Raw genomic sequence first — 25,574 nt, forward strand, 5'->3', positions numbered from 1 at the left:
TGGCCAGGGACCCAATGTTGGCACAACGGCCCTGCTTCAACATATGCAGCGTCACCATAAAACGGCCTGGGAGAAATGTGGCTCCGATGTGGTGGTCCAGCCTGCTGCATTACCCAGTGGCATGCCGCTCCCTGTTTCAGCTAGCCAAGGCTCCACCACCTCAGCCAAAGGGAGCTGTGTGTCAAACCCATCTTCTATCTCTCCAGATGCTCCTGCTTCTCCAACTTTGAGTTAGTAATTCCACCAGCAATCCATTGGTGAAGCCATGTCCACGAGACAACAGTATGCGCCCACTCATCCAATGATGCAGAAGCTGAATGTACTCCTGTCCAAGTTGCTGGTGATGCAGTCCCTCCCTTTTCAAGTGGTGGACTCTGCACCTTTCAGAGAACAGATGGCTTGTGCCGAGCCGAGGTGGAGAGTCCCAAGCCTTCATTTCTTTGTGAAAAAGGCACTACCAGCCTGCACAATTTTGTGGAACAGAAGGTGGGCCAGTCCTTGAGCCTGTTGGTGTGTACCAAAGTTCATAGCAGCGCCAACGTGTGGAGCTGTAACTACGTTTAGGGACAATACATGTCCTTTACGGCCCACTTGGTGAATGTGGTTCCTGCACAGCCGATCTCAGGCCGTTGGTCCTGTGACAGTGTGCAACTCCGCCTCCTCATCCTTCACTGTGTCCTCAGCCTCCAATTCACGGACAAGTCTCAGTGACCCTCCAGTATACCATGTGTGCAGTGCACGGCAGTGTCACGATGTTCTTCACATGGTTTACCTTGGCGAACACAGGGGAGGAACTGCTAAATGTCATTCATGAAGAAATCAAATCATGGCTTACTCCACAAAAACTGGAAATGGGAATCATGGTGACCAACAACGGGAAGAACATCTTGTCTGCGCTGCGACAAGGAAGCCTGAGACATGCACCCTGCATGGCACACGTGTTCAATCTGGTTGCCAAGTGGTTCCTGAAGTGTTCCCCCATCTGCAAGACATCCTAACAATGGGAAGGAAACTTTGCATGCACTTCAGCCACTCGAACACCACAAAGAACACCCTCCTTGAGCTTCAGCGTCAGAACGGCATCCCCCAACACAGTTTGATTTGCAACATTTCCACAAGTTGGAATTCCACCCTCCATGTTGGACCGACTATACGAACAGAGAAAAGCCATCGCTGATTTCTTGATAATCCAAGCGGATAGGGGGACTCCCCTGTGTAACTTCAATGTCAACAAGTGGCAGCTCATACATGACACCTGCCATTTGCTCAGGCCCTTTGAGGAAGCCACATTGTTAGTCAGTCGCCAGGATTACGGGATGAACTACGTCATTCCACTGCTTCATAAACTACAACACATGTTGAAAAGGATGGCTGGTCAGGGCACTGGAGACGTGGCGCCTACATCTCATGGCCACATGAGCCCTGTAGAGGCTGAACTGGAGGAGGAGGGGCACAGTGGAGCACAGTTTAGGTTTCGCGAGATGGGCGTTTGGGGTTTTTCTAGTCATCTGACAGGAGAGGAGGATCTGGAGCAGCTAGAGGAGCTAGGGGGTTATGAGGAAGGCGAGACAGAAGACCCAGACACACCATGGCAGTATGCAGTGGAGATGGAGGCAGGGAGTCCCTCCCAGTCACTTGCTCAAATGGCACGATGCATGCTCACTTGCTTGTGTAGTGACTGCCGAATTGTCACCATTCGGCAGCGGGATGACTTCTGACTCTCCACCTTATGGGACCCTCGCTGCCGGCACAAAATGGGGATCTTTTTTACACCCACTGAGAGGGAGAACAAACTGACCTACTACAGAGACATCCTATGTAGTCAGTTGGCTGATGCCTATCGGCACCATCGTCCATCCTCTCGCAGGTCTGAAACGGGGGGGGGGGCGTCTATGCTCACCTTCCACTGCCATGGCTGCTGGGGAGGGGGTGGGGTGGCAGGAGCAGTACCAGCTCCATCGCTGTCTACAGTTGCTGATGAGTAGCTTTCTTCACTCGTATAGTGAAGCAACTCATCAGCAGCAGGTAGACCTGGAGCAGGACCTGAACCAGCAGGTGGTGGCATACCTTGACATGCCCATGCCAACACACCTTGAAGAACCGCTGGACTTCTGGGCAACCAAACTTGATTTGTGGCTGCAACTAGCAGAGTTTGCCCTGGAAAAGCTGTCCTGCCTGGCCAGTAGTGTGCGAGTGTTTAGTGCGGCGGGGGCCAAAGTAACCCCAAGGAGAACTCGTCTGTCCATGAAAAATGTGGAGAGATATATATAAAACTCAATGGCCCTCATTTACTAAGAGTGTCGGGTTTATCTCTGAGTGTTTCTTCATTTACTCTGTGTATTTTTCTCCCTGATATACTAATGTGTCGCATGGGGGAAAAAAAATGTGTCTCATGGGTTGGAAATTGTGTCGCACGGTAAATTGTATATATGTCCCCCGCATAGCACAATCATATACCCACCGCAGCGCATGTTATATATGCCCCCCCCCCCGCACAGCGCATGTTATATATCTTGTCCCCCGCACAGCGCATGTTATATATGCCCCCGCACAGCACATGTTATATATGCCCCGCACAGTGCATGTTATATATGTCCCCCGCACAGCGCATGTTATATATGCCCTCCGCACAGTGCAATCATATGCCCCGCACAGCGCATGTGATATATGTCCCCCGCACAGCGCATGTTATATATGCCCCCCGCACAGCGCAATCATAAGCTCCCGGTAGCGCTGCGCTATCATTGCATTTTGTTAGCAGAGCATCTCTCCGGGAAGCCGCTGACTGATGCTCTGCTAATGCTCCGCTTGTCAGTGATAGCGCTTCAGAGGCATATGTGTATAGAAGCGAAGTGGGGACCAGATATATAGCGTTATCTGGTCCCCACTTCGCTTCTATACACAGTCCTCCTGAGTACAAACACCACAGCTGTCCCATCGCCTCCCCCATCCCCGGTGTTATAATTACCTGTTCCTGAGGTCCGTGATCCTTCTGGCTCTGGCGCTGTCACTGTGCGCACTGACGGTGACGTCGCATTGGGGACGTCACTCCTTATTGCGCAGCGCACAGTGACAGCGCCGGAGCCAGAAAGATCGCGGACCTCGGGAACAGGTAATTATAACACCGGGGATGGGGGAGGCGATGGGACAGCTGTGGTGTTTGTACTCAGGAGGACTGTGAATAGAAGCGAAGTGGGGACCAGATAACGCTATATATCTGGTCCCCACTTCGCTTCTATACACATATGCCTCTGAAGCGCTATCACTGACAAGCAGAGCATTAGCAGAGCATCAGTCAGCGGCTTCCCGGAGAGATGCTCTGCTAATAAAATGCAATGATAGCCCTACCGGGAGCTTATGATTGCGCTGTGCGGGGGCATATATAACATGTCCTGTGCGGGGAACATATATAACATGCACTGTGCGGGGGGCATATATAACATGCGCTGGGCATATATAACATGCGCTGTTCGGGGGACATATATAACATGCGCTGTGCGGGGCATATATAACATGCGCTGTGCGGGGGACATAAATAACATGCACTGTGCGGGGGCATATATAACATGCACTTTGCCGGGGGCATATATAACATGCGCTGTGCGGGGGGCATAAATAACATGCACTGTGCGGGGGGCATATATAACATGCGCTGTGCCGGGGGCATATATAACATGCGCTGTGCGCGGGACATATATAACATGCGCTGTGCGGGGGACATATATAACATGCACTGTGCGGGGACATATATAACATGCGCTGTGCGGGGGGCATATATAACATGCGCTGTGCGGGGGACATATATACATGCGCTATGCGGGGGACATATATACATGTGCTGTGTGGGGAGCATATATAACATGCGCTGTGCAGGGGGCATATATAACATGCGCTGTGCGGGTGACATATATAACATGCGCTGTGCGGGGGGCATATATAGCATGCGCTGTGCGGGGGGCATATATAACATGCGCTGTGCGGGGGCATATATAACATGCGCTGTGCGGGGGGCATATATAACATGCGCTGTGCGGGGGACATATGATTACACTGTGCAGGGGGCATATATATATATATATATATATACATGCGCTGCGGTGGGTATGTGACGGGGGACAAGACATATAGAAGCTGTTGGGACATATACATTCCCCCCAGCGATTCTATATATCTCTCCCCACCGCAGCTCTTCTATTTGAAAACCCCGCAGGGATCCCTGAATGGCTCCTCAGTACGGGCCATTCAGGGATCCCGGCGGGGAATTTGAAAATGAAAGTAAAACACATCGTACATCGCTGGGGAGCGGAGCATGCTGCCCGTTCCCCTGCTTAATAACTTTTGATCAGATCGGGTCTCAGAAGTGAGACCCGATGCGATCAACCCCTTTGCCCCTGTACTACTACCCTAACATGGAACAGACCCTGTTCCATGATAGGGGTAGGATTTAGTCAGTTTTGAGTCAGTTCCCGACAGCTCAGAGCTATCGGGTTTTGGTGAAGAAAAATTCACAGGTTTTCCTGTAAGTTTTTCATCATACTCCGAGTGTTTTTTCTATATTGTGGGGAACACGCCCCTTTTTGGGATAACCACACCCATTTTGACGGGTTTAAAAAACACTCGGGGTGATGATATATTTTGTCGGGCTATGCGACACAAATTTGGTTGCACAACCCGACAAAAAGAGTCGGGTTGACATTAGTAAATGAGGGCTAATGTGTTTGTGTGTGTGTATGTCTGTATGTGTGTGTATGTTCCAGCATCACGTCCAAACGGCTAAAGATATTAACATGAAACTTGGCACACTTGTTACTTATATGTCAACATCAAACATAGGATAGGTGATTTAACCCTTACTCACCTCCATTTGTCAGGGTTGGGGTTTTTGCTTAAAGTCCCATACAAGTCTAAGGGAAATATATGTTACTGCATAACTTCCAAATGGCTGGAGATATTTCGATAATACTTGGTCACATGTTACTTATATGTCCACTTAAAATATGGGATAGTTAATTTAACCCTTATCTACCCCCATTTGTAAGGGTCGGGTTTTTGTTTAAAGTCCCATGCAAATCAATGGGAAATGTATGTTCCCACATAACTTCCAATACGGCTGGAGATATATCAATACCTGGTACACATATTACGGGTCGGGATAGGAGGTTGGGATAGGAGGTCGGGATAGGAGGTTGGGATAGGAGGTCGGGATAGGAGGTCGAGATAGGAGGTCAAGATATGAGGATGAGATATGAGGACAGGATAGGAGGACGGGATAGGAGGTCGGGATAGGAGGTCGCGATAGGAGGTCGAGATAGGAGGTCAAGATAGGAGGTCGAGATAGGAGGTCGGGATATGAGGATGGGATAGGAGGACGGGATTGGAGGACGGGATAGAAGGTCGGGATAGGAGGTTGGGATAGGAGGTCGAGATAGGAGGTCGAGATAGGAGGACAGGATATGAGGTCGGGATAGGAGGTCGGAATAGGAAGTCGGGATAGGAGGTCGAGATAGGAGGTCGAGATAGGAGGTCGAGATAGGAGGACAGGATATGAGGTCGGGATAGGAGGTCGGAATAGGAGGTCGGGACAGGAGGTCGAGATAGGAGGTCGAGATATGAGGATGAGAAAGGAGGATGGGATAGGAGGTCGGGATAGGAGGTCCAGATAGGAGGTCAAGATATGAGGACGGGAAAGGAGGACGGGATAGGAGGTCGGGATAGAAGGTCAGGATAGGAGGTTGGGATAGGAGGTCAAGATAGGAGGTCGGGTTAGGAGGACGGGATAGGAGGTCGAAATAGGAGGACGGGAAAGGAGGACGGGATAGGAGGTCGGGATAGAAGGTCGGGATAGGAGGTCGAGATAGGAGGTCAGGATATGAGGATGGGATATGAGGACGGGATAGGAGGTCGAGATAGGAGGACGGGATATGAGGTAGGGATAAGAGGTCGGGATAGGAGGACAAGATAGGAGGTCAGGATAGGAGGTTGAGATAGGATGTCGAGATATGAGGACAGGAAAGGAGGACGGGATAGGTCGGGATAGGAGGTCGGGATAGGAGGTCGAGATAGGCGGTCGAGATAAGAGGTCAAGATAGGAGGTCGGGATAGAAGGACGGGATAGGAGGATGTGATAGGAGGGCAGGATAGGATGTCAACATAGGAGGTCGAAATCGGAGGACGGGAAAGGAGGACGGGATAGGAGGTCGGGATAGGAGGTCGAGATAGGAGGTCGGGATAGGAGGACGGGATAGGAGGTCGGGATAGGAGGTTGAGATAGGAGGTCGAAATTGGAGGACGGGAAAGGAGGTCGAGATAGGAGGATGGGATAGGAGGTTGAAATAGGAGGTCAAAATAGGAGGACGGGAAAGGAGGACGGGATAGGAGGACGGGATAGGAGGTCGGGATAGGAGTTCGGGATAGGAGGTCGAGATAGGAGGTCGAGATAGGAGAACGGGATAGGAGGACAGGATAGGAGGTCGGGATAGGAGGACGAGATAGGACGGGATAGGAGGACGGGATAGGAGGATGGGATAGGAGGTCGGGATAGGCGGTCCATATAGGAGGACGGGATAGGAGGACGGGATAGGAGATCGGGATATGAGGACAGGATATGGGGTTGGGATATGACAACAATATATGCGGACGTGATATGAAGTAAAAAGCTTCCTCCTTTGTTTATTTTCCTGCCCAACCAGGATTAGGAAGGAAAACCGGGCAACGCCGGGTACTCAGCTAATTGCATATTATTTCCACCTGTTGTCTGTTCCATTTGCACAACAGCATGTGAAATTGATTGTCAATCAGTGTTGCTTCCTGAGTGGACAGTGTGATTTCACAGAAGTGTGATTGACTTGGAGTTACATTGTTTTGTTTAAGTGTTCCCTTTATTTTTTTGAGCAGTGTACAATGCTAATTATCCCGTATGGTGAATGGTGTAAAGGTAAAAAAAAAAAAATTATCCAAAATTGCTATTTTTTTGTCAGATTCCAAAAAATAATACCGTAATAAAAAGAGAGAGAGAGAAAAGTTACATATAAACAAAAGTGGTACCTGCGGATAGGCGATAAGTGTATAAGACTGCAGTACACCTTTAAATACTTTATGAGGTGCAGTTTTTATACTAAGGTAATTTATGGTGCATTTCTAAAATCAAACTAAACTGGTCTCTAAAAAGAGTCTATCCTGAAAATGTGGAAAATAGATGCTAAACTTTGAAGCCCTCTAATATCCTCATAAACATCCACTTTATGATACCAACAGAAAGTAGACAGATTATTGTATATGTGAGTTAATGTGTCATGTATTTGGCATGACTGTTTCCCTTACAAGCAGAGAATTTAAAATTTAGTGCTAATTTATTCAATTTTTCATGAAATTTAGGATTTGCAGGTATCAATGAAAATTTACCATTATCATAAAGTAGAATATATCACGAAAAACAAACGCAGAGTCAGCACGATAGGTAAAAGCATCTCAAGAGTTGTTAATGTATGAAGTAACACAGGTCAAATTTGAAACATGTGGCTATGTCCTTAGGGCCATAACAGGCTGCGTCCTTAAGGGGTTAATATTGGAATTTTGTTTCCACACCTTTTAACCCCTAGAGGACGCACCAGGACATACCTGTACGTCCTGAGTCCCGCCGTAGCTATCAAGCGAGTCCATGAGCATCAGCAGCCAGGGACCCACCAGTAATGGCGGATATCATCAATGGCACTGATGTCCACCGTTAACCCATTAGATGCCATGATCAATACTGATCACGGCATCTGTGGCAATGCAGCGGTTGAGGTGGCTTATCTGACTGCCTGCAGCAGAATAAATAGAACGTCATTTTTACCATAAAGTGCACTGCGTAAAAAAAAAAAAAAAACTCAACATTTTCAAAATTGCGGGTTTCTTATCAATTTCCCACCCTAAAAAATATTTTGGGGGTTTTATGGTTAAATACAAAAGTATCATTGCAAAGAACAATTGGAGTACAAAAAATGGGTTAAACAGAAGTCTAAGGCTGGATTCACACCACGTTTTTGTAATACATTTCCCGTATACATTTTCAATGTGAAAACCGTATGGAGCCGTATTGAAAACCGTATGCATTGACTCTCCATTGAAAACTGTATGCCAAAAGATGCATCAGGTTGTGTCCGTTTTGCATCCTGTACGGTTTTGTCAGTTTTTTTTTCCCGTACTCAAAACTGTAGCCTACCACGGTTTTTGGTCCGGGTGAAAAACCGTATTGAAATGTATATGTTTTTTTTTTAACATGGGTGTCAATGGGAACCATACAGAACCGTATGTGCATACGGTTCCATCCGGTATTCACCGTACGTTTTTTTTCTTGGAATTTCAATCAAACAAGTGTAACTTTATTTATAATGGAATGAAAAGTTAAAAACGTATACTTTTTTTTTCTTAAAAACGGATGCAACCAGACATTATCATTCAAACCGTATACGGATTAAAATTTGTACATGTTTTGATACAGTTAAGGCTGCATTCACACTTCGTTTTTACATTACGGGTGCCTGATCCGGCTGTGGGAGGGGAAAACAGGGCTCTCCCGTACCCCAGCCGGACTGGCGCTGAAATCCATTTACTTTAATGAGCCGACCGGAGTCAAAGGGTGATTCTGGTCGGCTCATTTTTGACCCGTATCCGGTTTTGTAACCGGACCTTAAACCGTAGTATACAACGGTTTAAGGTCCGGTCAGGAAACCACATACGGGTCAAAAATGAGCCTTATTATTAAAGTAAATGGATTTCAGCGCCAGTCCGGCTGGGGTACGGGAGCGCCTCCCCCAGCTGTATCCGGCAACCGTAGGCTGAAAACGAGGTGTGAATGCATACGGCAGGGGGGAGCTAAAACCTCGCGCACTCGTATGCCTTTCTATGCGCTCCCATATGTCATTCATTTCAATGAGCCGGCTGGAGTGAAACGTTCGGTCCGGTCGGCTCATTTTTGCGCTGTATGTGCTTTTACAACCGGTCCTAAAACCGTGGTTGACCACAGTTTTAGGTCCGGGGAAAAAGCGAATACAGCGCAAAAATGAGCCGACCGGACCGAACGTTTCACTCCAGCCGGCTCATTGAAATGAATGACATATGGGAGCGCATAGAAAGGCATACGAGTGCGCGAGGTTTTAGCTCCCCCCTGCCGTATGTGCTCCCGTATGGGAGAAAACGTGATGTGAACCCAGCCTTAGGCTGCATTCACACCACGTTTTGTACATACGGGTGCCGGATCCGGCAGGGGCAAACCGGGCGCTCCCGTACCCCAGCCGAATCAGCCCGTGACTCCATTTACTTTATTGAGCCGATTGGAGTCAAATGGTCACCATTTGACTCCAATCGGCTCAATAAAGTAAATGGAGTCACGGGCTGAATCGGCTGGGGTACGGGAGCGCCCGGTTTGCCCCTCCCCCAGCCGGATCCGACACCCGTATGTACAAAACATGGTGTGAATGCAGCCTAAGGGTGCGTTCACAAAGAGTAATTCAAGAGGAATTTACTCGAGTAATTCCTCTTGAATTCTCCGCTCTAAATGAATGCACATCTCTTCTGCCCATTGACTTCAATGTTATTTCTGCTGTCCTGTTCACACTGCGGAAATTCTGCTAGAGGAATTCCGACGCTGAATTCCGTTCCACTTGAAGAAAGGACATGTTCAAGCGGAATCCGCTATCAGAAATCAATTGAAGTCAATGGTAAAAGAAAATTCCGCCCGACATCGTTTTTGCGCACAATTTGCACGTGATTCGCATGGAAATGGCTGAAAAACTCTTTACTTCTTTCTCCCCCATTTCCGTGCGCAATTCCGCACGAATTTCCCGCAATTTTCGTGCAAAAATAAAATTATTTTTTCAGCCCGTAAATTTTTCGGCATGAATTACTCTTCATTTACTCCGTGTGAACGCACCCGGAGTCAGGTTTTGAGGAATCCCTTTTTTTAATCAAAAACCTGATAAGGGAACTTTATTGCAAAAACATGGTGTGAACCCAGCCTAAGTCAAGTGATGAGTTAATCACATGACATGTATTGATAAAATGCAAAAAGAAAAGAAAAAAACACAAAAAACACAATTTTTTTTAAACCACAAAAACTGCATCTTGAAAGAGCACAATGAGGGGGTCAGTTTGTTTAGTGCCGTTTTTTCCAGGTCATAAAAACACCAAAAATAAAGTTGTGTGGAAACGTAGCCTTAGTTGGAAAGAGCAGTGCCAATATTTAGTAATGACATTCTGACGTACATTTTAAGGGACATAGAAGTCAGTAGGGGTTTCCTATATTTCGCAGCATGTTTTCCCCTCTGCAGTACCGACAGAAGGAGCTGTTCGCGAAGTTACTGGCTGAGGTCTCTTGGCCTCTCCCGCATGCCGTAGCGTGACGTGTATGTCAGTTGTGCACCTTAGACATGTCTGCCGACTGGGAAGAGATTCGCCGGCTTGCGGCCGACTTCCAGAGAGCCCAGCTTAGCGATACCGTACAGAGGTAGGCGGCCGTGTGTACGGGGACCAAGGTTGTAGCGGCAGCTGCTCTTACGTACAAAGTGACAAAAAGCAGCTGTGCTGGTTCCTTGTGGGAGAGACTGCACAGTGCTACAGCAGAGACTAGGTCAATGTTTCCCAACCAGTGTGCCTCCAGCTGTTGCAAAACTACAACTCCCGGCATGTCCAGACAGCCTTTGCAACAGCTGGAGGCACATTGTTTGGGAAACACTGGCCTAGATGTACTCCATATTATAGCGTAATATACATTAGTACAGTGTTTTCCAACCAGGGTGCCTCCAGCTGTTGCAAAACTACAACTCCTGGCATGTCCAGACAGCCTTTGCAACAGCTGGAGGCACATTGTTTGGGAAACACTGGCCTAGATGTACTCCATATTATAGCGTAATATACATTAGTACAGTGTTTCCCAACCAGGGTGCCTCCAGCTGTTGCAAAACTACAACTCCTGGCATGTCCAGACAGCCTTTGCAACAGCTGGAGGCACATTGGTTGGGATACACTGGCCTAGATGTACTCCATATTATAGCGTAATATACATTAGTACAGTGTTTTCCAACCAGGGTGCCTCCAGCTGTTGCAAAACTACAACTCCTGGCATGTCCAGACAGCCTTTGCAACAGCTGGAGGCACATTGTTTGGGAAACACTGGCCTAGATGTACTCCATATTATAGCGTAATATGCATTAGTACAGTGTTTTCCAACCAGGGTGCCTCCAGCTGTTGCAAAACTACAACTCCTGGCATGTCCAGACAGCCTTTGCAACAGCTGGAGGCACATTGTTTGGGAAACACTGGCCTAGATGTACTCCATATTATAGCGTAATATACATTAGTACAGTGTTTCCCAACCAGGGTGCCTCCAGCTGTTGCAAAACTACAACTCCTGGCATGTCCAGACAGCCTTTGCAACAGCTGGAGGCACATTGGTTGGGAAACACTGGCCTAGATGTATTCCATATTATAGTGTAAAATACATTAGTACAGTGTTTTCCAACCAGGGTGCCTCCAGCTGTTGCAAAACTACAATTCCTGGCATGTCCAGACAGCCTTTGCAACAGCTGGAGGCACATTGGGAAACACTGGCCTAGATGTACTCCATATTATAGCGTAATATACATTAGTACAGTGTTTTCCAACCAGGGTGCCTCCAGCTGTTGCAAAACTACAACTCCCGGCATGTCCAGACAGCCTTTGCAACAGCTGGAGGCACATTGGGAAACACTGGCCTAGATGTACTCCATATTATAGTGTAATATACATTAGTACAGTGTTTCCCAACCAGGGTGCCTCCAGCTGTTGCAAAACTATAACTCCCAGCATGCCCAGACAGCCGAAGGCTGTCTGGGCATGCTGGGAGTTGTAGTTTTGCAATAACTGGAGGCACCCTGGTTGGGAAACAATGCATTAGTATTATACAGTCAGCAGCACGCACGTTAGATTAGCTGAAGGGGCATGTGCTGGGTCCTTTGTGTCAATCACACAGCGGTCCCAGCAGTGACAGAAAGGCATTGGGCGTGTCGGTGGCGGAGCATCGCGTACCCCGCTCCACGCCTATCTGACTGTCAGTGGCTTTGGTCTAAAGCATTTTTTGGGGTCATGAAAGCCTGCAAATATTAGGTAAAAACATTGCTATACCCACTACCTGCACACAGTACAAAGGCTGTGCGCAGATTATTGCACCCAGATTTCATGACCGCTGCGCTTTAAGCATGACCTGTCCCATCTTCTTAATGGATTCATTAGTCTAATTACCTACCTCATATTGTATAAACAGAATAATTTTTGTATGTACATGTACTTGTTTTTAATACAGTGATTAATAAAAGTATATTTTTTATCAGTAGCAATTGCTCTAGTTTACCTTCATGTATGTACAATGTATGAAGCAAGTGCAGGGGCTGTGCTGACTTCATAGACTGCGGGCCCTAGCTAGAATGGCACGCTGATGCCTTTCATTAACCCTTTTGATCCCGTGAACGATACTGACCATGGCATCTAAAGCATTAGGGGGGCCTTATTTGACCAACTGCAACATGGGTTTGATGGCAGCTGGAGGTCTCCTTACCGGCTCCACTGCCTTTTGGCAGACTATACCAGTGGATCGCAGATATCATGGATCAGTGCTATGCCTGTGCATTAGGGCTGCAATTAGAGATGAGCGAACTTACAGTAAATTCGATTCGTCACAAACTTCTCGGCTCGGCAGTTGATGACTTTTCCTGCATAAATTAGTTCAGCTTTCAGGTGCTCAGGTGGGCTGGAAAAGGTGGATACAGTCCTAGGAGACTCTTTCCTAGGAATGTATCCACCTTCTCCAGCCCACCGGAGCACCTGAAGGCTGAACTAATTTACGCAGGATAAGTCATCAACTGCCGAGACGAGAAGTTTGTGACGAATCGAATTTACTGTAAGTTCACTCATCTCTAGCTGCAATGATTAATCGACATTATCGATAAAATTCGATAACAGGATTTGTTGTCGACGAATCCCTTTATCAAATAATCGGACGATTCGTTGTCCGGTTTCCGGCTGTGATAACACTGCTGCGGGCGCGCGGCCAAACGCCCCAGCCTCTGTGTCTAGTCCCTGCCCCACCCTCCGCGATACACTGTTTCCTGCAGTTTAATTCGCCCTGCCCCTGTTACTGCCGCACTGCTTATTGACACACACATAGGGGTATCTGCAGAGCATTGCACCCTAGTGTCATCTACAGACACTAGGATGCAATGCTCTGCACATACCCCAATGTGTATAGTAGTGTAAGTGTGTACTACATGCACACTGCTATACACATGGTAGTATGTGCAGAGCATTGCATCCTAGTGTCTGTACTACAGACATGGGTTGGGTGCAATGCTCTGCAGTCTGCAAATACCCCCATGTTTATAGGAGTGCTATAGAAAAAGTGTAAAGTAAAAAACAAATTAAATGTAAATAAACCGCCCCCAATAAAAATTTGCTCCACCTTTTCCTATTGCTGTACAAAAATCATAAAAAAAAAAAATCTAATACTGCTGCATGGCTAATTGTCTGGACTATTAAAATGAAAAGTTAGTGAATCATTAACATTTTATTTTAATAGTTCAGACAGTTACCCATGCGGCAGTATCAAATTTACACTGGTTTCTGTACAGGATCATTAATAATGACCCTGTATAGCAACCGGCGTAAACTTAGAGAAAAATAAATAAAAAAATTGCAGTTTGGTCTCATCACATGCTAGAATACTTTTAATATGGCCATTGTACATCATTCTTCAAGTAGAATCAGCTGGACCCCTTATTTTGGCAATTTGAATTTTTTTTCCGATTGATAAAATAATCGACGACTAATCAATTATTAAAATAATCGTTAGCTGCAGCCCTACTATGCAGAGCACTGAACCCTTTGCATACTGAACAGAAGTAAAGATCTTTGGATTGCTATAAATTGTCCCCTGTGGGGGGTTTAAAATAAGACAAAAGTGAATAAGCCCCATCCCCCAATAAGTTTAAAATATCCCCCTTTCTCATTTTATCAATAAAAATATGTGAAGAAAAAATTTATAAACATATTTGGTATTGCTGCATGTGACTATAAAAATATAATAATGATCCTGTATGATGAGCGCCGTCAACATAAAAAAAAGGCTAAAATTGTGGACTTTTGATCACGATCAAGTGATACCAATAAAAATAATAGATCATGGTACAAACAATAAGCCCTCATAAAGATGCATGTACAGAAAAATAAATTATAGGGGGTCAGAATAGGGAAAGATTAAACACACTTATTTAGTTAAATATTTATGTATTTTTTTTTTTTAATAAAAGCAGTACAATAATAGAAAATCATGTAACTATGGGTATCATTTTAATTGTGTTGACCCAAAGAATCAAAAGAACCTGCGCTGTGTAAAAATGAAACCCTCCAGAAGTTGCAAAATTGCAGTTCTTTTTAATTTCCTGCCACAAATAATTATGGGGGGTTTCATCATACATTTTATGGTAAAATGAAAGGTAGGATGCGATCATACAGTTCATTTAATAGGGGTAGATATTGCTGTGCCCTTACTGTGTATTTCATTCCAAGACCATCACGAATCCCCATAGGCCAGGTTTTGCAGCCATATTTTGGTCTTACGAAACTTAGGATTTATATTGCAGATAACCAACATAATTGGAAGGATATATGCATACGTATTCTTTATTGCTTATCATTTTTTTTTTTTTTTTTTTTTAGGCTATCTGAGCGCAACTGCATTGAGATTGTTTCCAAGCTTATTGCTGAGAAACACTTGGATGTAGTGCACACCCTTGATGGGAAAGAATACATTACACCATCCCAAATCTCTAAGGAGATCATAGATGAACTTCAGGTTCGAGGTGGTGAGTGCACTAGATTGCTTCACTTTACACAACATTACTTTCTAATAACACCAAGTAAAGAAAATGCATCTGTGTTTTTTTTGTTTTTTTAGGCAGAGTGAACATAGTTGAGCTTCAACAGGTAAGTAATGTATTATAGAGAAATATATGTTCTGTCTGTTCTTAAAAGAACCTGCATTTTAACTCCAATGTCTGAAATATAAGGTTAAATAGAGTTACAGGCCTTCTTTGGCAGAGTCCTCCTCCTCGATTCCCATGCTGCCTGCCCTTAATATTAAGCACTTGTCTTCCATACTTTCCCGTGTCCCTGTATATAGCTGAATGGCTCATTCGTCCATACATGGCTGCCTATGGCCATTGCAGTACACTGCACTCAGGAGAGGAGCACAGGCGCAGTGGAGGAGGTACAGGACATGTATTGTCACATGCTCCTCCACAAGCAGCCATGTATGGACAAATGAGTGTAATGGCTGCATACAGGGATGGGGAACCAAGTGGGGGCAGAGCTAAGTGATGAGAGAGAACAAAGGCCTCAGAGAAGGCTCTATGTATCAGTAAGTAATACAATATACTCAATGCAGTGCTTTAGCAAAAAACATGTTAAAGGCACAAGCAGGGTTTATTTGCACCTTTTTTGCGCCTTTTGGTTTTACACATTTCTGCTGATTTTGAGTTGCAATCCACAGATTTTGGCAATACACATGATATGGATGGGTTTTATCAACTGCGCCTTTTTGTGAAAAGGCGCAAAAAAAGGCGCAAGACCACCAAAAAGTCTCTAAACCTACACCAGCCCAGACTTAGCTTAGCTTTCTGATGTATGTGAAGAGTGAAATTTTAGAAAATGTGACCTGCACAAAATGTATCAAATGCTCTGCGACCATTTAATAAATCTGGTGCTCCTACACATTACCAGCATACAAAAAAAAAAAAAAGGTGTAGAAAAATGCTTCACTTACACCTACAATGATAAATGCTTCACTTACACCTACAATGATAAGTGCTTCACTTACACCTACAATGATAAGTGCTTCACTTACACCTACAATGATAAATGCTTCACTTACACCTACAATGATAAATGCCGGCCAGTATTTTTCTAAGAGTCAGACAGGTAATCGCCTCTTTAAAGCGGTTATCGATGTTTGTAAGAGAAAAATTCCAAAGGCCCCAAATGCATTAAAATAACAAACTGTTACTTACCTCCCCTTTAGTTCCTGTGCTGATTTCCCCCCCCCCCCCCCATTTTACCTTTGTTGAGTGCCGTTGTGTTACTTCAGGAGCAGACCTCAACAGCCCTGGCATAAAGCTGCTATAATGCAATGAGCACGGAGTGTGACAGCCAAGGCTGCTGGTTCGCTGCAGAGGTCACATGACATCTGCTCCTGAAGTAATATTGGAGCTCCAAACAGGCAGAACAGGGGATCGGCACAGGAACGAGTGAGAAGCTAAATAAGAGTTTATTTTAACACATTTTGGGCCTTTTGGAACTTTTCTTTTTTCTGCACTTAAGGATTTACCTTTATGTGTGCTGGTGGTCTGTGGGCAGATGTCATACAGTTGGGTCATTGTAGGCCCCCCCTTTATATATCGTGTATGATATTCAATGCCTTCTTATTAACAGGTTATCAACGTCGACCTGACTCACATTGAAAGTAGAGCCAATGAGCTTGTGAGAGTAGATAACAATGTACAGTTGGTGCTTGGACAGCTTGTGGATAAGTAAGTAAACACATTCCTGCTACGTAATGCTATATAAGGGTATTGGCCCTGATTTACTAAGAGTGGAGTGTAGTTTACTTTGTGGGCTTTACCCACTGTATTTACTAAGGTTTCCCTACATTTTGCACTTTTCCTTCATTTTGGCTTTTTCTTTACACATGCTCTGATCAGTTGGGTTTTCCTCAGCTCAAATCCACCACATTTTATGTGGAAACCTTAGTAAATATGTTGGGTTTTTGTGAAAATGTTGGGGCCACGTCCCAAAATGTTGGGGCACAACCCTACAAAACATATCGGGTTTACAATAGTAAATCAGGGCCATTGACTTTAATGGGTCTGCAGCAAATCTGCAAGCAAATTATGTGTGTGAACATATCCTTATAATGTGATAAGAATTAAATGAAATGTTTGTCACTTTTTATGTGTGTTTGAAAGAACTTCAGAAATAGTTTTATAAACCCGTAAGCATTTAACTTCACTACAAGTTTGGGTCCAAACTGGCCTAATATGGATGTATTTTTGCAAGTCTTGTTCTGACCACAGGTCTGATGACCTGACAGCTGTTAGTTCAGGTTATCAGACCTGCATTTTGGACAGGACTTATGGCTGTAATATAAATGCAAAAATGTGTCCGTATTACGCTAAGAAGACAAAACACATCTATGAAAATATTGGAAAAAAATATCTTATGTTGCAATTTCAACAAAATGTCTCTATCACCTTTAAAACCTCCTCTAACCAACAGTAATGCATAAATAGTTCATAGGACACTGATTCTGAATTTATAATTTGCGTCGTATTTACTTTCTTGCATTCCACAGCTATAAGCGCACAAGCGGTGGAGACTAAGTAGTCCTCTCCATTATATTGCCTAGTAGTACTCTCTATTTATCAGCATACAGCATACTCATTGTAGCTTAGGGGGAGTTCTTGGGGTTGGTGGAGTTTCTTTAAAGGAAATCTGTCACCTGCACTAACCTGTTAGTACCGACAGGTAGTGCAGGTGACACTGATGATAACGGTACTTACCTTGTCCCGTTCCGTGCAGGGGATCTCCAGTAATCTTCTCTGTTAGCTTCAGCTCCAGGCCTGGCTTGGTGCACGGGCGGAGCTTAGTGACGTCACTGCTGCTGTTTGCTAGCAGCAGGACCCAGCAGAGAGCAGCAGCGGTGACGTCACTAAGCTCCACCCATGCTCCAAGCCAGGTGCCTGGAGCTGAAGCTATAAAAAAAAGATTTCAGTCATGAAAACATTTGAATAACCCTCCAAATCTAATGTCGCCAAGCAATACATTTATTTACTACAAAAATAGCTGCAAATTTTGACACACCATGCACAGAAAATGTAATTGTGAGATATTACATGTACTTCCACATTAGGTATATACAAGTGTAATCTGTGCTGAGCACATACCCTGTTTCTCTTAGCTTTCCCTCCAGATAGGAAGTCCAGTAGATATCACATATCACTTTGTAGCTTCACACTCCCTTCTCCACATTTCAGAGAGCCAGCGCTAAAGTGTGTGATTGTCCCTTATTGGATTAGGCACGCACCGCCCTCATCTATGTTCACTGCTTCTCTACCCATGTGACCTGCTCAGCTCCCTGAAGGCCGCTCCGCCCTGCAGCTCACACAGGAAACAATTGCAGGGGCTCATGGTTTGTGTAGTCGTTTGCAGCACTTAGCTGGATTTTCAAAGGCTGATTATGGGGGCTATGGGGGTCCCATTTTGTAACAAATTAGCTGAGATGCCTTTAGAAGTCATGATGAACATAAATATATATATATATATATATATATATATATATATATATATAGTGCCCCCCCCCCCCCCCTGAATTACGGTGGCCCCGACATACGATCATTTCAACATTTGATGGCCTCTCAGAGCATCAACATACAATGCATTTGTATGTCAGGGCCATGGCATAAACGGCTATCCGGCAGCACAGATTGCTTCAGCTGCCATTTAATGTGCCCCTGTGAGTGTCACACATCTGTCCCCGCTGCTCCGGACCCTCCTCTTCATGCTCCGCTGCATATATACATACATACATACAGTGGGGCAAAAAAGTATTTGGTCAGCTACCAATTGTGCAAGTTCTCCCACTTAAAAAGATGAGAGAGGCCTGTAATTTTCATCATAGGTATACCTAACTATGAGAGACATAATGAGAAAACAAATCCATAAAATCCCATTGTCTGATTTTTGAAGAATTAATTTCCTAAATATGGTGGAAAATAAGTATTTGGTCACCTACAAACAAGCAAGATTTCTTGCTCTCACAGACCCGTAACTTCTTCTTTAAGAGTCTCCGCTGTCCTCTACTCGTTACCTGTATTAATGGCACCTGTTTGAACTTGTTATCAGTATAAAAGACACCTGTCCACAACCTCAAACAGTCACACTCCAAACTCCACTATGGCCAAGACCAAAGAGCTGTCGAAGGACACCAGAAACAAAATTGTAGACCTGCACCAGGCTGGGAAGACTGAATCTGCAATAGGCAAGCAGCTTGGTGTGAGTAAATCTACTGTGGGAGCAATTATTAGAAAATGGAAGACGTTCAAGACCACTAATAATCTCCTTTGATCTGGGGCCCCACGCAAGATCTCACCCCGTGGTGTAAAAATGATCACAAGAACAGTGAGCAAAAATCCCAGAACCACACAGGGGGACCTAGTGAATGACCTGCAGAGAGCTGGGACCAAAGTAACAAAGGCTACCATCAGTAACACACTACTCCACCAGGGACACAAATCATGTAGTGCCAGACGTGTTCCCCTGCTTAAGCCAGTACATATCTGGGCCCATCTGAAGTTTGCTAGAGAGTATTTGGATGATCCAGAATAGTATTGGGAGAATGTCATATGGTCAGTTTAAACCAAAGTAGAACTTTTTGGTAAAAACTCAACTCGTTGTGTTTGGAGGAGAAAGAATGCTGAGTTGCATCCAAAGAACACCATACCTACTGTGAAGCATGAGGGTTGAAACATCATGCTTTGGGGCTGTTTTTCTCTTAAGGGACCAGGACCACTGATCTTTGTAGAGGAAAGAATGAATGGGGCCATGTATCGTGAGATTTTGAGTGAAAACCTCCTTCCATCAGCAAGGGCATTGAAGATGAAATGTGGCTGGGTCTTTCAGCATGACAATGATTCTAAACACACTGCCTGGGCAATGGAGGAGTGGCTTCATAAGAAGCATTTCAAGGTCCTGGAGTGGCCTAGCCAGTCTCCAGATCTAAAACCCCATAGAAAACCATTGGAAGGAGTTGAAAGTCTGTGTTGCCCGGTGACAGCCCCAAAACATCACTGCTTTATAGGAGAGCAGCATGGAGGAATGGGCAAAAATACCAGCAACAGTGAAAACCTTGTGAAGACTTCCAGAAAACGTTTGACCTCTGTCATTGCCAACAAAGGGTATATAACAAAGTATTGAGATGAACTTTTGTTATTGACCAAATACTTATTTTCCACCATAATTTGCTAATAAATTCTTAAAAAATCAGACAATGTGATTTTATGGATTTTTTTTTCTCATTATGTCTCTCATAGTTGAGGTATACCTATGATGAAAATTACAGGCCTATCTCATCTTTTTAAGTGGGAGAACATGTTGGTGGCTGACTAAATGCTTTTTTCCCCACTGTATATATATATGCATAGATATATATATAATCGTATTTAACTTTTTTATTTTTACTACTTTTGGCTGGATATCTCCTTTAACCCCTTAACGACGGAGGACTTAAATGTACGTCCTGGTGAGTTGGTTCTTAACGCACCAGGACGTACATTTACGTCCTAAGCATAACCGCAGGCATCTGGGCTATGCCTGGATTATGCGCGGCAGGTTCCGGCTGTTGATCGCAGCCAGGGACCCGCCGGTAATGGCGGACACCCGCGATCCCGCGGATGTCCGCCATTAACCCCTCAATACAATACAGATCACGGCATCTGCAGCATCGCGGTCACTTAAATAGATGATCGCATCGCTGCCGCGGTGATCCGATCATCCAGCACGGCAGACGGAGGTCCCCTCACCTGCCTCCGCTGCCTTCCGGGAGTCTTCTGCTCTGATTTGCCTTCCCGCAGACCAGAGCAGAAGATGACCGATAACCCTGATCAGTGTTATGTCCTATACATAGCACTGAACAGGATTAGCAATCGAGTGATTGCTAGAAATAGTCCCCTATGGGGACTATTAAAGTGTAAAAAAATATAAAGTAAAAAAAATTTGAAAAACCCCCTCCCCCAATAAAAACGTAAATTGTCCCATTTTCCCTATTTCACCCCCAAAAAATTTGGTATCCCCGCGTGCGTAAATATCTGAACTCTTAAAATAAAATGTTAATGATACCGTACGGTGAACGGCGTGAACGTAAAAAAAAAAAGTCCAAAATAGCTGTTTTTTTAAAATAACATTTTATTCCCCCAAAAAATGTATAAAAAAATGTATGAAAAGTTTTATATAAGCAAATATGGTATCAATAAAAAGTACAGATCACGGCGCAAAAAATGAGCCCTCATACCGCCGCTTATACAGAAAAATGAAAAAGTTATGGGTCTTCAAAATGGGGGGATTTTAAACGTACTAATTTGGTTAAAAAGTTTGTAATTTTTTTTAAGCGCAACAGTTATAGAAAAGTATGTTATCATGGGTATCGTTTTAATCATATTGACCCAAAGAATAATTAAGACATGTCATTTTTACCATAAACTATACGGCGTGAAAACGAAACCTTCCAAAATAAGCAAAATTGTGGTTTTCTTTTTAATTTCCCGACACAAATAGTATTTTTTTGGTTGCGCCATACATTTTATGGTAAAGTGAGTGATGGCATTACAACGGACAACTGGTTGCGCAAAAAACAAGCCCTCATACTAGTCTGTGGATGAAAATATAAAAGAGTTATGATTTTTTGAAGGCGAGGAGGAAAAATCGAAAACGTAAAAATAAAATTGTCTGCGTCCTTAAGGCCCAAATGGGCTGCGTACTTAAGGGGTTAAACTAAACTTTCCGTAACTTACCTTTATTTATCAGTTGTAATATGGTGAAACCTTATTAATGATATATGTTATTACAATATTAGGGCAAAAGTATAAGATTATTGGTAAAAACTGAAAGTAGACTCTAGTACTCTGTTTGGCTTCTTCTAGCCTGGATACAAGGCGAGATATGATTGGCCATTGAGGTATATAGGTTCCATATGGCATCCTGTGGCACATTTGCCAACAAATGTTACACTGGGCCTGTAGATCTTGTACACTCATGATAAATGTCTAATTGGTGCTAAATCTGGTGACCAGACAGGCTATGGAAGTGTTGCAGACTAGTGGAGATGTTCCTGGGAAACCCTTACTGTGTGTAATTGAGCATTATCCTGCTGGAACATGCCAGTTAGAAGCCCTGCCATGAGAGGCTGCACATGTGGTCGCAGGATGGCCTTCATATAAGTCTGAGCTGTTCGTGTCCCTCACATCACTACTAGGGGTGGCCGTCCATATGTAATGGCTCCCCAGATCATCACACCAGCAGTTGGGACAGTGTGACGCTTTACAGCAAAGGCAATGCTTTCCCTGAGGCCTCAATACTAGGACCTGACTGTCATCTGATCCCTGGCAGAACCTGAATGAATAGTCACTAAAAACAATACAGTTCCAGTCCATAGCCTTCCAGGTTTCTCATTCATGACACCACTGCGAACAAAGGAGACGGTGGCAGGTTGTCATTAGCAGGACATGTGACAACAAATGATGCATTAAGTGCCATGAAATGGCCATGGCAGGAGGACAGGGGTGTAATGCAGGTGTCACCTGTGACTGGATGTGGACAAGGAAACTGTGTGAGCTGCTTGTGCTTGTCCGCATATCAAACATATCCTCTCTATTAGTGATCTGTCTGGCCATCTGGAGCTTGTCTACTCTGTGCGCCCTCATGTAACCACTGCTTCCAACACCAACACCTTGGTCAAAATAGCCTTGATAGCCTGAAAAATTACTTAAATGGCCATCTTACCTTACTCTGTCCAATAATGTACCCCAGTCTGAAATTTTCTTAGCTGGGCAAAATGTCTTTGAGTTCGTTGTAGAGGGATGTCTAGTAGTAAACAATCTCTCACCAAGAGGTACACTACCCAAAAGTTACCTCTGAGAGCCTTTTTATAAGGCAGCAGAGGAAGCACTTTGGGAGATTTATCAAAACCTGTGGGAAGGAAAAGTTGACCAGTTGCCCATAGCAACCAATCAGATTGCTTCTTTTTTAAGAAATGAAAGAAGCAATCTGATTGGTTGCTATGGGCAACTGGTCAACTTTTCCTCGGCACAGGTTTTGATGAATCTCCAAGTGTCTATTCAGACGACACCTGTAGTAATAATAATAGATGGTGTTTTTTTGTAATAAAGGGAATCGTGACACTTTTAGAGCTACTTGTCTAGAATAGATTATAAGTTTGCATTTCTACTTATAAATAAGCCCAAAGGGCCATAACAAATGTCTCTTTATAAGATTGACATACATCAATCTATATTTCTTATTTTTATTAGCAACTATCTGGACCAGATAGCTGAAGAAGTTAATGACAAATTGCAGGAAGCCGGCCAAGTGACTATATCAGAACTGTGCAAGACATACGACCTTCCTGGAGACTTCCTGACAGAGGTGATAAAGAACTGCGCCAAAGCCATATTTCAGTAGCTCTGTATTTCTTTTATTATTACTACTGCATTAGAGCATAAATCTGATACTTCTCACTGTTGACACTTACTGGAATATAGTTTTCAGGGTAAACATAAGTTGGCATTTAACCTCTTCAATATCGGTCATCTTTTACATCTAAGGCAGTGTTTCTCAACCAGGGTGCCTACAGCTGCTGCAAAACTACAACTCCCAGCATGCCTGGACAGCCGAAGGCTGTCCAGGCATGCTGGGAGTTGTAGTTTTTCAACAGCTGCAGGCACACTGGTTGGGAAACACTGAAGTAGACTAATCTATTTGAAAATCTTGCAGCTGGGTCACCAAGGGTCTGGAATAGCATGGTAATTTTCAGATATTCAGGCTTGTTGGGAGTTGTAGTTTTTAGAGATGAGCGAACAGTGATTCGATTCATCACAAACTTCTCGGCTCTGCAGTTGTTGACTTTAGCCTGCACAAATGAGTTCAGCTTTCAGGTGCTCCGGTGGGCTGGAGACTCTCTCCTAGGACTGTATCCACCTTTTCCAGCCCACCGGAGCACCTGAAAGCTGAACTTATTTATGCAGGATAAAGTCAGCAGAGAAGTTTGTGACAAATCGAATTACTGTAAATTTGCTCATCTCTAGTAGTTTTGCAACAGCTGGAGGCACACTGGTTAGGAAACACTGATCTAAGGCATCAGTATATAAATCTACCTAATATTTGACCAGCTCTACAAATTGATCTGTAACTGTGATTCAATTAGACAAAGGCAATTAAATGTTATTGGATCTTACTCTTAAAGAGTCTGTCCCACAAAAAGCAGTTTTTAATCCAGACCCAGATTTTCAGCATTTTTGCCTATAAAAAAAAATATTAATAAGACCAGATATTCTAGGAATAATATCAGTATCTCACCACCTGCTGTAGCTTTAGGCTATATGTCCACACACACACAATATTTTTACCAAAACCATAAGTAGGTAGCAAATTTGGTTCCACTCCTAGTCTTGTTAAAAATACTGACCAAAATGAGGACCAAATACTGTGTGTGTGCACATGGCCTTAGTTTGGAGTCACACTGCATTTGTGTTAACATTTAGCGTGTACATTTTATGCTCTTGAGCAGGATGTAAAACATTGTGAAACAGATGCTACTGAATGCCATACATTGTGCGTTGACTTAGATTATAAATCTTAATGGATTGTATTGTGTACACATTTCTTTAGGTATGTTTTTGTGTGTACACAATAGCACAGTCTACTACTCAATATATACTAAGCAACAAAAAGAAAAACATAGACAAACAAAAACAATTTGTCTTTTTGCATTACACTATAAGTCAGTGTTTACATTTACATATACATTTTTATCACTTCCTTGAAGACTAAAACACTTAAAGAATCCTATCGTTACTGTGTCCATCTCAGTAAATGTTTCTGTAAATTCTAAGCCAGCTCAACTGCAGTCTCATCCCCTGCCAAGCATAGAAGACACTGCAGCTTCAGTGGCATCCTGTTCACCGCTGTGGTGAACAGGACACCCCTGAAGCTGAGGCATCCCAACACATACCCGGTGCCCACATACAGGATGCCCCTGAAGCTGAGGCATCGTACCACATACCCGGTGCCCACATACAGGACACCCCTGAAGCTGAGGCATCCCAACACATACCCGGTGCCCACATACAGGATGCCCCTGAAGCTGAGGCATCCCAACACATACCCGGTGCCCACATACAGGATGCCCCTGAAGCTGAGGCATCCCAACACATACCCGGTGCCCACATACAGGATGCCCCTGAAGCTGAGGCATCGTACCACATACCCGGTGCCCACATACAGGATGCCCCTGAAGCTGAGGCATCGTACCACATACCCGGTGCCCACATACAGGATGCCCCTGAAGCTGAGGCATCCCACCACATACCCGGTGCCCACATACAGGATGCCCCTGAAGCTGAGGCATCCCAACACATACCTGGTGCCCACATACAGGATGCCCCTGAAGCTGAGGCATCCCACCACATACCTGGTGCCCACATACAGGATGCCCCTGAAGCTGAGGCATCCCACCACATACCCGGTGCCCACATACAGGATGCCCCTGAAGCTGAGGCATCCCAACACATACCCGGTGCCCACATACAGGATGCCCCTGAAGCTGAGGCATCCCACCACATACCCGGTGCCCACATACAGGATGCCCCTGAAGCTGAGGCATCCGAAAACATACCTGGTGCCCACATACAGGATGCCCCTGAAGCTGAGGCATCCCACCACATACCCGGTGCCCACATACA

The 25,574-nt window shown here is 44.5% G+C and overlaps 1 protein-coding gene across 1 annotated transcript in view; it reads left to right on the forward strand.

The window, feature by feature from the left end:
• The first annotated feature begins 10,335 nt into the window (after positions 1 to 10,335).
• Positions 10,336 to 25,574, forward strand: part of UFL1 (UFM1 specific ligase 1) — a 62,234-nt gene continuing 46,995 nt past the window's right edge. Inside the window, exons 1-5 of the mRNA XM_056566146.1 lie at positions 10,336 to 10,486; positions 14,728 to 14,873; positions 14,966 to 14,994; positions 16,498 to 16,595; positions 23,145 to 23,259. Of these exons, the coding sequence (XP_056422121.1) occupies positions 10,410 to 10,486; positions 14,728 to 14,873; positions 14,966 to 14,994; positions 16,498 to 16,595; positions 23,145 to 23,259 (465 nt within the window). The 5' untranslated portion in view covers positions 10,336 to 10,409. The remainder of the gene's footprint in view (positions 10,487 to 14,727; positions 14,874 to 14,965; positions 14,995 to 16,497; positions 16,596 to 23,144; positions 23,260 to 25,574) is intronic.

Source organism: Hyla sarda, chromosome 3, assembly GCF_029499605.1.
Source record: "Hyla sarda isolate aHylSar1 chromosome 3, aHylSar1.hap1, whole genome shotgun sequence".
NCBI lineage: Eukaryota > Metazoa > Chordata > Amphibia > Anura > Hylidae > Hyla > Hyla sarda.